General features: G+C 48.8%; 1 protein-coding gene across 2 annotated transcripts in view; it reads left to right on the top strand.

Moving 5' to 3' along the window:
- LOC119173870 (uncharacterized) overlaps positions 1-13285 on the top strand; it is a 396568-nt gene that overhangs the window by 305984 nt on the left and 77299 nt on the right. The window contains exon 1 of one of the 2 annotated variants that reach the window (XM_037424653.2): positions 6074-7072. The exons of the other annotated variant lie outside the window; for it this stretch is intronic. Coding sequence (XP_037280550.2) covers positions 6891-7072 — 182 coding nt within the window. The 5' untranslated portion in view covers positions 6074-6890. Of the gene's footprint in view, positions 1-6073; positions 7073-13285 lie in introns of those variants that run through there. 2 annotated transcript variants of the gene reach the window in all.

Genomic DNA, 13285 nt, shown 5'->3' with positions numbered 1-13285 from the left:
TCGCCTCTGGCGTGAACAAAGTCCCCTCCCCAATTTCTAAACAAAAGGGGCGCTCCCGTGCTGGCACAGATTCTTCCTTGTTGTTCCATTGCTTAGCATAGAAAAATATAGTGATTAGCGCGTCGTGGGGTGCCTGTAGTGGCTCACCTAAAACTCGGAACCTGTACTAAGTGTCCGCGCTTTTATACAGCCGACCGCTGAAGTCGGTGCTCGCTTCTTCTTGCTCTTCATCTTTTTTCTTCTCGTTCCAATTCTTCCTCTTCTTCTTACCGTTAATTTGTTTCACTTTGGGCGTGTCTTACTCACGAGCTATAAGCCCCCCGCTGAGCATTCTCTCCGCACGCCGCACTTGTTGCTCGTCTAATTATTTATTTTTTGAGCTTGTAAATGAGCGTTGTGATTTACGTTCTAGCATCCCACCTGCTGTTGAAGCTGCTTGCCGCAGTGAAAACAGGTCTTCCCGTTAGCTGCATGCGGGCTTCCTGGACTCTTCTCTCTGCCCCCCCCCCCCGCGCTTCTATACCACAACACGCGACCCCCCTCCCCCTCTCTTTCCTTGTCCCTCCACTCGTATATACACACTGGTGTGTTGCAAGCTCTGCGTTCCAATGAGCACACACGTCCCAGTTTCTCTCTGGAAGAACGGTGCTGCTGTGTATAGACTGCGGGTTAGAGAGTGTGGTATGTCTGTACGCCGAGCGCACGCAATGCACAACGCAAAACGGAGACACAAAAGCGATTGGAAGGCACCTGTATAGAAAGACCCCCGCCCTTCGCGTTTCCTCATTCTCCTCGTTAGAGCGCAAATCGATTTAGTGCTCGCTCTTTATCGTTCATTATCTGATTTCCTTACTCCATAGAATGCGCCTGTCTTATTCTTTTTTTCTTTGCTGCTTACCGATCCAGTGCTGTGTGGCTGGTGAAGCTTGTGTGTTATCCTGGAGCAGCCAGGAATGACTTGGAGGGGAGAGGCAAAACGGGGGGGGGGGGGGTGATATGAATTTGTGCATGTTACGTCGCACAGAGTTGGGGTTTAGTCGTAGTCACCATCTCTCGGACTGCGCCTTGATAATTTAGTTATTGCGCAGTTGATGCTAAATTTCTTTTTTTTAGCTTTCAATAAAACTAAAGTGTCTTTCTTCTCTCTGTTAGTGCTGTGCTTCTAAAACATCAAAATAAAGCCTATAGTAAGACATATTGGTAGTGAACGATGCAAGGGGAGTACCGTTCTGCATGTACGATCGTTGTTTAGGTGGTTGTATGTTACGCTGATGGAGCTTCGGTGAAGTCGAGGTGCGACTGTGGTCCTTTGGTATGCCTGAAAGATTGTTCTGCATCAAGCGGCAACCGTTCCCCATCATTTTTCAAGTTGAGATGCACCGTGTGTACAAGACACTTTGAGGGCACCGCCGCGTTGTGGTTTTGAATTTCCGTGGGACTTTGTGTTCGGGTCCGCCGCTGCAGAAAAAAAAAATGATGTTGCATGGTTGGCGTTAGAATACATGGCTGAACGAGATTGTGGTGCTTGCGCAGGCTTACATCTACATATGCGGCCGCTTTGATTGTATATGCAGTCGTGGTATTGGCTATTGGGCCGAGATTTTGTAGCGATTCTTTTTGCGACGCTAATTTTTCATGCGCTTTTGAGATTCGTCGGTCGTTGGTGTGATATTCCGCGATGGTTAACAGTGAGGATAGCAGGGTTTGAGTGATGTACAGAAAGAGTGGCATGTGAAATTGAGCCGGCATGCAATCAATACTGGTACAACATTTATCGGCTTACAGGATTTAACTGAGTTAGCGAATGAACGAGTTCGATATAGCTGTGTAACAAACTGAATTGTTGGGATAGTTTGTGCTGCATTCCCTTGACAGCTTGGAACACAATTTAAATGGCAGTGCACGAGGAAAGGAACACAAGCAGCTTCTTTTGAACTAATGTTAAAAACAATTCTGGATAAGGAATTGTTTCGACAGGAAGCAAGCTGAAGCCGCAAGTGTTGTGTGTATGTGCGGATCGTCTCCTCCCCCTCTCCCCCCCGGTTCCGAAAATTTCCAATTTTGCATGCGATATACATGCCGCCTACATACGAGCACACGCATGTGTATGTCCAATAGTTAGTTGAACCCTCCCCCCCTCCCAAAAAAAAGAGAATTTTTGGGTATATGCTTTCCTGATTATGCCCCCTCCTCCCCCCAAACAATTTCTGGCTATATACTCTCGTGATTATAGAACAATAACTTTCAAATCGTTCCCGACCTTCACACAACCACGTACTTGAACAGGCCGTGGCCGTCTGTTGGAGAATCAAAAAGAGAGATACGCGTCCATCAGGCAACGCTCACGAGAAGGCGCTGCAGTCACCACATGCGCCGCAGTACAGTCTGTTTATAAATGCATAGCTAAGCGCTAGTTCAACGAAATACGTGTACTATACGTCGGGGCCACGCTATGCTATTCATTCTCCGACGGCAGCTCTTTGAGAAATGATGTTCTCCTAGCGGGGTTGCATCCTTGAGCCCGCGCTGCTCGGTCGCTCTCCAAGCATCCGTATCTTCGCTCGTGTGGCACTTATAAGATGTATACGCGTATGCACACTCGTTCGCGCAGTATACGTGCGATTTGTGTGTATTGAAAAGCTGCTGGCTGTGCTCTTCCGGGATATGGTGCCTAAAGAAAGGAGAAAAGGAAAAGCCACATTCGTTTCTGTCGTGGGTATATACGCGTCCATCTTTCATGCCGAGAACTGTATACGCTTCGGAGTGTATGCCCTGCGTGCGTGCATACAGCGTCCGCGCCTATATTCGAATGGCGAAGAAAGCGGCACGAAGCAAATTAAGCACGCTTCGTATTGGCCACGGAAGCTCTTCTCCTTCTGTTGCTGCTGTTGCGAATGGAAAACTGCTGTGTATAGGAAAACGTGCATGCGAATAAGGCGGCTGGACGAATGTGAAGTTTTCCTCGAAGCGAAAATCAGGAGGGAGGGTCTATAGGAAGTTTCCCGTTGTTGGAGATGTGTGTTGACGAGTTTGGTATGCTTTGTTTTCTCGGTTTCAATTTATTGAGCATTCTTTTTCACATGAAACGAGTAAGTAAAACAACTTCATTTGGTCTACAATATGCACGAGTCAACTCGACCTCACCTGGCTATGTCCAGTAAAGGACGGTCAGGTTAAACCCGACCGCCCTCGATGGCCCACTGGATGGCCAGGATTTGAAATGGTACTTTTAAAGTTCAAGGATATAATGTTTGTATATGCAGTGGTTTCGTTTATTCAAAAGAGACAAACGAGAGACGAAGTAGTGAAAAACAATGGATACAGAGAAAATTGAATTGAATTGAACCTTTATGTCCTGGAAGAGAACGCCTCTCAGCTGCAGCTTTGGAATAGGCGTGGAAGGACTGTTGAGCGAACAGCGTAAGAATAGCAAACTATAAAATCTTTTCGCGTGAATCCGTCGAACGCGCAGGGTTCCATCCGTCTTCTATAGATGTTCAATAGAGTCGTTCTCGCACAATATCGACTATCACTTCTACGAGGAGAGAATTAAAATTAGGCACTATTGAAATGTGGACTTGTTAGCACATGTTGATGACGAGAAGTACATTTCTTGAGTGAAACGTGTAGTCGAGAGTGGCAATAAAACATTAAGTTGGAAGTTAGCGACCGTGTTGTATGTCTTCTTTATGTGCCCCTGTTCATTCAGTATTTGTATTGTTCTTGTTTTTTTTGTCATCGGGGGAATCATTGTCGAAACTTTACAGGTCGCTGTGATTTGTTTGGTTGGGACCCTGGATGACATTTTAACACAGCCTGAAGCAACAGGATAAACATCTCAGTGTTCCAATACCGCCGTGGAAATGTCATGGTGTTTGACGCATGATGGATGACGTATATTTGTGCGATCACCGTGCCGGTTGGCTTCAGACGTTCTCGTGAGAACAAATACATCACTGTACAACATACCTATATACGGTGCCTTTCAATACGAGTTGCAACACGGTGACCCATGGTTGAAGGCACTTCAAGTCTAGAATTTAACACCTGCAAACATTGGTATTGGAAATACCATTAGTCATATAGGAGTGTTTACGTCACTGATTGATCAATATGTCGACGCTACTGTGCAGTGTTGGCGCGCCTTTGATCACGAATAGCCTGTTGCAAACCATATTGTGTGCAACTGTACGTACATGTATAAAACAAGGCTAAGGAGCACCGCGATAGAAGAGTATCCCGATAGTATTTCAGATTCTTTTGAGTATCTGTATTTTTGTATCAAGATACATTTACAAAATATACATTTATCGCAGTAGCGGAAAACTTTTACGGTGTATCAAATGTATCGCGATATAGGGCACAAGTATGTCGTTGTTTAATTTTATTCATTATTTTCATAATGAGCAGGAGACGTGCTCCCAGAGGCCAAATGAAGGGTCTCTTTTTTGTGCCACTGGCACAAAGAAGAGACCCTTCAATATACACAAACAAAGGTTCACCGCTGGTCGGCGACATCGGAAAGGCGGCGAGGCCTCCTAACTACACGAATTGTACACGTACATCATTTCCGTAACAGTGGAAATGGTGTTTCTTTGTTTGGCTTTTTAGTTGGTGAAACTATCGAGTAAGATACACTTTTGTTTTGTATTGTTGCTTCTCTCTTGCGGCCTATCGTATAGACGCAGAAATGCGTTGAAGGACAGGCTGGAACAGCGCGCACAGACGAAAGACGATGAAGAGGGGCAAACAACAGCACAGTGTTTCTTCTGGTTCGAAGTATATTAGGATTGACAGATGCAAGAAGGTAGGATGCTAGCATTGTCCTTACAGGAGCGCTCAATGAATGACATGCGCCGAAATTAGTCTAACCGTCCTCTGTTGTATGGAGAACGCGTGTAATATACATGACCGTCCTTACTACTCTCGTAAGAATAAGTTTTCTTCCAGTAAAGTTATTGATTCCCGTTTTTGTCCAACTGCCAACTTCCCATATTTTCCCGATCTGCGTGCGTGGGTTGAGTTGACAGCGTGACAGGACGAGCACGTTTTCTTTCGGCGCTCTCCGAGGGGAAGAAAAAAAAAAGAAACAGGTATACAATAATCGGCTAGTTCGCTTGATGAAGGCATGGACGAACGGTACGCTTCCAGGAAGCGGCGTCCACGAAAGGCTGATTTATCGTTTACGCCATCAGGCCGGCAGCGGGCATGACTCCCGTAGACGATGCTCGCCGTGTATGGGCGCGTTCGACGAGAGACACGATTCTCGACCCTTCGAGGTTCTCCTGGTTCTTCTCTCCTGACGGACCGGACCGCAAGGTATTGAGGAGATGGGATCTCCTACGCAGAAGACAAGAAAGACTCGCCGAACACTTCGATCTCCGCACGCTGCCAATCTCAGACCCTCCGAACGTTGTCAGCGGGCCGCCTTGTTCTTCGCTAAGGCGGCTCTGAAGCAACGGCAAGTCGCCCGAGCGGCGGCGATGTGATGCGGGGTGCGGGCTCGCGCGCGCTTTTCGCGAGGCTGCTTCGGCGTCGTGTAATAATGGAAGTCCATCATCCGGAGAGGAAGAGGAGGGCTTCTGGAGAACGCCGTGTAGGCCTGCATGGCCGAGGCTTCGGCAGACTCGAGGCAACAGCGGCAGTGGGCGTGCAAGAGAACGTGCGTTCTCTCTTTCATACCAGTGTCGGTTGCGTCTCTCTCCTTCCTCGGGGGTTTGTTTCCTCCTCACACTCGCCTCTGCCACCGCCGCGCCTCCGCGCTTGACAGGTGTGCCGGCGCGCGGCTGCCTTGCACGGTGCGAGCAGGTTTCCTACGGCGGCCCTGCCGGTGGGGCGAACAAGTGGCCCCTGTAATTAGAAGGCTGCCCTCCTCCCCCACTACCACCGCCTCGCCCTGCCCGGCCCGCCTGCCCTGCCTTCGCGTCCTGGCTTTTGGCGGCCCGTGCTGCTTTCGGAGGCAATCTCTCCTCCGACGACTTCGGCCGTGCTCGGCGGTAGCGGCGGTCGTCTTGTGCGTGCGTGAGTGTAAAACGGGAGAGGGAGAGCAAGCGCCTCGACCATTGTGCTCACTGCTGCGGCTGCCTTTGCGTGAGGTTTTGCCTCGAGAACTTTTCGAGTGCTGCCCGCCGTGTCAAGTGCGCGCTCGCGTGTCACTCGCCGGTCTTGCTTCGACGAGACGGCTGCGACGTCGTCGCCGAGAAATCGGCGGCAGCGACGGCATGTGGCCCGTGTCGAGGCGTCTTTCGGTTGACAACTCGGTCGGCATGTCAAAGGCTGCAGCGAACGAGCAGGCGACGACGTTGAGACGACGGCACGCGTTTCCCGTCCCTTGATTTTATTACGAGTGGACGGAGAACAAGAGTAGCGCCGGGGGATAGCGAAGCCGGTGCCCCTGCGTCTGGCAAGTGCCCGCATCTTTCGGAAGTGTCTAGATCTTCGAGCGTTACTGCCGCCGGTCCTGCACGACACGACACTGTTTGTGTGTGTATAAGTTCATTGTGTTACCTTTTTGGAGGTTTGCCGTGAATACCGCACTGTTCCCCTTATTTTGATCATTTTTTTTTCTCTAGTGTCATTTTCACTGTGTCGATCGTCGATGACCGGCCACGCTTCGGCGTATCGCTTTTTCCCGGCTGGTCACCCACGGCCTATCGTTCTTCACGCATCACATCAAGCCCACTACCGCTCGGAGATGGATTACGACTGCGTTCGTTGGACACAGTGTTACGTCTCTGCTTTGTGACGTCCGTTTCTTCGGGCACCCTGACATCGTCTTCGTGTGTGCGCTGGTGCTTCGTTTCGTCGACTTCTTCGGTGAGCCGAGTTGCACCGCTGTCGTGTTGTCGACGACACTGTTCTTAGCGTGCGGCGATCGAGAAGGAAACGTCATGTCGACGACGATCATGGGTCGTCAGACGACAATCACGGGCACCACCGCGCCACCGGCCAGCAAAGTTCTGGTGTGTCGTCAGTGGTGGAAAGTGTGCTGGGTGTATGGCGACCAGTACAAGCAGTACCGGGAATTGTACGGCCGCAAGAGGACTACCACGGTGCATGTGCAGCAGGCGACGTGAGTATGTGCGCGCATGCGCGTGGGATGTCTACTCGTTTCTCTAACGGTCGCTCTATCTCTCTGCTCGCTAAGACACACTGTCAGCCGTGATGCATGCGCGGGTTTTCAATGTACAGCTTATAATAGAGATGACGTTGCATTTGCAGTGACGTTTCGTTGCGTTTCGCATTCATAGTTCGCGCGTCACGTCTTGGACGCAGCTTATGAACCTACCAGCTATGGTACCAGCTAACGTACCACAATGGCGACTCTGATGCATAGGTGGCGATCTCGCTCATGACTCGACAGACACTCAGGCATAGTCTGAGCGCATGAGTCCGAATGAGTAATGCTTTGAAGAACCAGAGTTTGCTCGAGTGACTCCTATTGAGAAAAGTTTCAGTGAGTCTGCGTATGAGGGACTCAGTTTGAAGAAAACTCTGATTAGACTAAGTCCGAGCGAGCCCTAAGAGCGAGACATGTTTCATGGGTGCGACTGAATGAACTCTAAACATTTTGCTGACCTATGCTTTGATGTCGTGTGGTTAACTTGCTTCAATACGACAACGCGCGACGTGACAGGAATGCTTTTGTGCGTGAATAATGAAATAATCTGCACGTGATGTTTTGATAACATGAATGTGGCATCGCAAACAACGCGTGGCCCCATGCTGGTGCTTCAACACGGCAGTTTCAGTGACGTAAATGCAAGCCATTTTTGCAAGCCAGATTCGTGTTGAAATCCAACCGAATACCACTCACGCTTCTTTAGCTAAAAGGGCTCGCAGTCATGAAGAGAGTAGAAAACTGCGGGCAGAGGGTCTGGAGACAGTGTTTATAAAATTATATATGCGCAAAAACTGTGGCGTTGCCTGTGGTGCCTTCAGTGGAAAGCACTCTATGAGCACCCAAGAGCAAAAGTTAACAGGACGTTGGGGAACAAGTGCGAATTTCTCCATTAATTTGTGATGCTTCCTAATTTAGCATGTGACTGTATTGGTAGCAATACCTACCGCAGTATATGAAACATTTTCTCGGAGGTTGTGTCCCCAGACAAAGCGATGATGCAGCTTTTTCGAACATTTCGCGTCTTGCGAACTTTTGTTCCTGGGTGCATGTGTTTAGAAAAAGTGGTTAACGATTTAGAGTACTTAGTACTCTACTATAAGAGAGCTGAGAGCCGTCCCGTGGATGGCGGACCAACAGATCAAAAAAGAAAACGAATATATACGCGTATATCTGTGTCCCCCAGTCCCACTGTCCATCGCTTGCACAATTTATTGAAGTTACCTTACCTACCTGGCACTACAATGCTGCCTTTAATCGACTTCCTGTCCAATTGCAAATGAATATCGCGCACAATTTTTTGTGACGTACCGTGTGTCATGTGCTCACTGATTGCATTGAATAGTTCCTACCTGGAAACGATTTCCTATATTTTTTTTCTATTGGCATAATCGTTTGGGAAGTGCTGTAGCACTGAAGCGGGGTGCTTATATTCACGCGCTACTGGTGTTACTCGACAGTGTGATAGTTGATAATGTTGAGGAATGGAGCATTAAGGCGTGAAATAAGTCACTAGCCTTCTTTTTTTATGTGTTAGTACTTGTCACACATGTATAGCCCTGCCCTCTTTGATCCTCCGCAGAGGGTCGTTTGGTCTCTCTCTTTGGCTCTTTTTGCCGGCCCTGTTGTACGTATACGAGAGTTCTGCGCTTTTTTTAAATCACGCGAATGACAGGTGCTATATTTATGGTCATGCCCTCTTTATCTTCTCGGCACGGTGATCGGTACAAACTGGAACGTAGTGCCAGGAACTGTGTCACTTGCCTATACTTATACTTTTTTTATTCTGAGAGGGCAGGTGGCTTCTGCAGTAAGCAGCTGTAATGGGCAGCTGCCTGGGGTTCGTGCCTATATAGGTGTGGTCGCGGCGAACGAAATGGGTAATTGGATTCGGATGGGAAATGAGGAAGGCTGCGTACGGTAGCGTTTCTGCGAACTGCTGGGTGTGTGTACGTGCATATGTGCGCGAGCGTATGTTTCTCCTGTATATTCATTTGTCTCGCGTCCAACTCGTGCTATATATAGGAGGAAGCAGGCCCAATAGCATCGTGAACGTTACGAGACGTGTACAGTCGCGTTCAGCATGAGTTTCAACACGCTGTCTATAGAGTAAATGGCCCCAACAAGGCAGAAGGGCAATTACGTAGAAAAAAAGTGGCGTCTCGATTAGCGGTACTTCCCGAACCAATTTAACGTCTGTCGGTGTCAATGTCCAGGTCTGGGTTCATTTTAACCACAGACAGTGTGTTGCAGCTTGTATTGATCTCGACTGTATACATGAGGATTGAGCGTGGCTGTACATGACGTGAAGCATAGGTTCTGGCTTTTGATTGAACCCACATATAGCGTCATGCTCGAGTCAAATATAACCGCGGGTTCTTAACGCGGCTGTGCGTCTGTACACTGTAAAAAATTAGGGCGCAGTGAAATCGACACGTCTTACCACGCTGCCTTGATAACCCTCGAGATCACTTCAGTGTTGACTCTCGGTTGTATAGCTTTGCTCTGCGACGCCAGATGGGTGCGGGTTTGAACTCCGGGGTCACTGTGGCCCTGTTTGTATGGAGGCAAAATGCGAAAATTGAATTTTCTTTTCCCATTCTACAACACGAATGGGGAAACTCAAAAGCTGTGGTATAGGCATCTTGACGAGCTTGTTAATGTTATCTTCAACCGGTAGGCTATACCGCGGGGCTTATGTAACTGAAAATGGAGGCGATTAGTAACGCCTAGGAATCTCCGGAGTATAAACAAAAAAGTATATATTCACACTGACCGTGTGATTGCAGTAATAACGTAGCTTTTGCCCCGGTAAAACGGCGAAATTTGTTAATTTCAATTTCGGTGTTGTACTTGCGTTTGATGGTTTTCTAGATACCGTTTTCTGGCCATGTGTTTGCGTTTGTTTCGAGCACCTCTGATAGTGTAGGAATAAACTCTTAAATTGTGCAGTTAATGATGATCCTTTTCATGGTGTAACCTTTTCTTGAGAACAGGTAAATTTCCGCAAAGGCGGGTCGCATTTCGATGGTGATGAAACAATTAGGGCCCGTCTACTGTGCGATGTAGGTTCGCTTCCGAGGACCCTTAGTGTTCGCAATTATCCGCAGCTTTTTACTACGACGTTTCTCGTATAACCTGGGTCGCTTTGAGAAACTCAATCCCGCAAACCAACCGCTAATAACAGTTTTCTAGCAATTTTTATCGCGCTATATCGATTCAGAATACGCAGTGCCGCAATCTTGCGCGAACTCGTACAAAACCTCAAAAAGCATCTGCGAACGTTCGTGAACACCGGCAGCGTAATCGCTCTCGCAGCGTGAAGAGGTCGCAGTAATCGTTAAACGCTTCTAGGAGTCGTCAGCTTAAAGCACACTTCGTGGTCGACCGCTCTCTTGAGTGGTTTTTCTTTGAACTCCGCTAACGGTGCGGTAGCCTGCTGGCATCTGCGCTTCCCGAGGCCATGACCGCGGACCATTACGTATACACGCCCGACCGTGGAGTGTCTTGCAAGGCGCGTATACACTCTGCATGCGCTAATGAACTATCCTCCCGTAGCGTGCGGTAACACCGTGCCTATATGCAAAGACGGCCGCCGAGTCCGACGCGCATGGGCTGACTCGCCTTGCCCGGGCTTCGCCACAAAAGCCGCATCTTCTGGGAGACAACGAGCGCGCATATTCTATCAACGCGAACTCGCTCGCGCCGGTCGCTTCACCGTGCATTCACCGCACGCGACGACGCCTCCAGAATGCATTAGCATATCGGTATACCTGTTTGCGCAGGCGCTTGACGGCTTGGACGGGCCAGCGCGGCTAATAATCGGCACTAAGGCTGTTAGCGTGCTATAGAGAACGCGTCAGGCAAATGCTGCGACTACCCGTGAAACGCGCGTGATGTATGTGCAACCTATTAATGAGCCGGGATCCGTGGCTGATCCGCATGCGCCTCTATAGATGAAGAGTATGAAGGCAACAGAGTAGTAGCGCGCGAGTAAATTGAGAGCCGAGTTAGAGAACCACGCCCAACGATATCGGCGTACTGAATCGCATGCGTCTGTCAGATGTTCTACCTAGCCTTCTATAAGTACCAAGCTCAGCAGTTATCTAGATTATTTTCAGCTTATTGGCATAAGCTTGGCGCTTCCCTGCATGTGATAGATAACAATTGTTTCAATGATTACCCCGAATATGTTAGCCGGGCTCATCGCCTCGATTTCTAATCCAATTGAGTCGAGTTCCGAGTTTGGTGTGTACAGTGATCCCAAATATACACACACAAATACGTACTGTCACGCACACACATATTACCAGGGCTAATCACAAACTCTCGTTATCATTACTCATTGACTTTCGTATATTAGTGAATATCGCAGTTCACGGTTAGTAGTAATAGTAAGCACATCTGAAGTTCTACGTGCCAAAACTATACGATACCATTATGAGGCGCATCGCATCGTAGTATAGTGTCTGGAAATTCAGACCACCTGGTGTTCTTTGACGTGCAATGACATATCGCACTGCACAAAGACCTGTAGCATTTCACCTCATATCGAACCTGCGACCTTCGGGTCAGCAGCCGAGCGTTGCAACAGCTCTTCCACCTTGGCGGTCTATTCACGATTGGTCAGCGCCTTCCCTGTTGCTATATGCCATAGCCGTATACAAACTAGCCCCGGTATGAATAAATGTTGCCTTCCTCTTCTTCTTTTTTGTTGGCTATCTCGATTCACCAGCTCAAGTGATCTTCAACCACTCGCACGGAGCTTTTACGTGTGGAAAATACGCTTTCGTGAACTCGTGTGCCGATCAACTGACCTCTTCTTAACGCTACACGTGTAACCAGATCGTCGCATTACAATTCTCCCGCGAAGTGAACAGAAGTTTTTTTTTTTTCCATTTCACACAATGGGGGAAGCCGGGGCTATAGGCGCTGGAATGCCTGACAAAAGCCTCGGCTCCCTTGTACAGCCTGACATAAACAAAATAAAACACATAAATGCAGAGTTTGCTGCATTTGCCACAATAACACAATACTGCTGTTAAGCATGCAGTGTAGAAAAGATACAAAGCATTATAAAAAACACGAACTGATACAAAATACAAACTTATACAGAGCACAACTGAGATTCGAGTTATATATTTCTTCGTTTGCTTTTTTGTATAATTTCAACGCAACATCAAAATCAGCGTCGTGCCAGCCAATCAAATAACTAAAGCTGGTTGCGCGTGCTCTGTAAGATGGCCGATGGCTCGCGAACTGTGTGCCGCTAATCCTTCCGCGTGTCGCTTTCATTTAGACGAGGCGTCACTATGCATTGTAGCGAAAGCAAGCAGTTTGATTTACGCATACGCTGCATGAGGATTGCTTGTCTCGGCGTGGTGACGAGTGGCTTATACGTACTCCCCAACTCTTCTCCTTCATAAAATAACAAGAACAGACTAGCATGATGATCGTGAATAGCATAGAATCTTATGGTGGACAATACGCCTATTTGAGACGGAGCGAAACTTCCGTGGTGGTGCACCGAATTGGCTAACAGAGTGCGACAGCCCGACCCTTTTAAACGTCGCTCACGGGCGGATAAGCCAGGCGTGACTATTGGCGGACAGAGACAGCCGTCTTCCAACCGCCCTCCTCCCTCCCCCCCCTCCAATCCCACTTCTTCCCCGACCTTCCTGGTCTTCTTTATCCTCTCAGACAACGGCACTCGTCAAAGCCGCCGAGGAACGTTCCGCGCGCTTATCCCCCCACTGCGTCACCTTCGACAAGGCCTCGGTCGGAAAGACCATCCACCGGGCGTCTATTCGAGTCCCCTTCGGCAAGGCCTGGATTGTCAGACCCGAGACACCCGAGGAGGCTTACACGCGTGGCACCAGGAACTCGAGGCAAAGTCCTTTGGAAATACCTGCCATAGACGTCTTTGCGGCGGCAGAAGCTTTCAGCACGTTGCATTGTAGCTGGTTGAATCAAATAGCGCGTACGACGTCGTCCCTGTCTTTGCGAGTCGAGGCACCGCGGAGGTCACCTTGGCAAGCGTGGAGGCGATTCTGCAGGGGCTGGACTAGACGGGCGGCATTCTGGTCGGGGTGTGGTGTGTCTCTCTTGTTCGTCCGGCTCTCCTTGCTCGCTTATGTATGTATGCTGCACGTTCTCCGCCAGCTA

Source organism: Rhipicephalus microplus, chromosome 5 (genome assembly GCF_043290135.1).
Source record: "Rhipicephalus microplus isolate Deutch F79 chromosome 5, USDA_Rmic, whole genome shotgun sequence".
NCBI classification, from domain to species: Eukaryota; Metazoa; Arthropoda; class Arachnida; order Ixodida; family Ixodidae; genus Rhipicephalus; species Rhipicephalus microplus.
The sequence above is the reverse complement of the archived record's forward strand: the minus strand, read 5'-3'. Positions and strand labels throughout refer to the sequence as shown.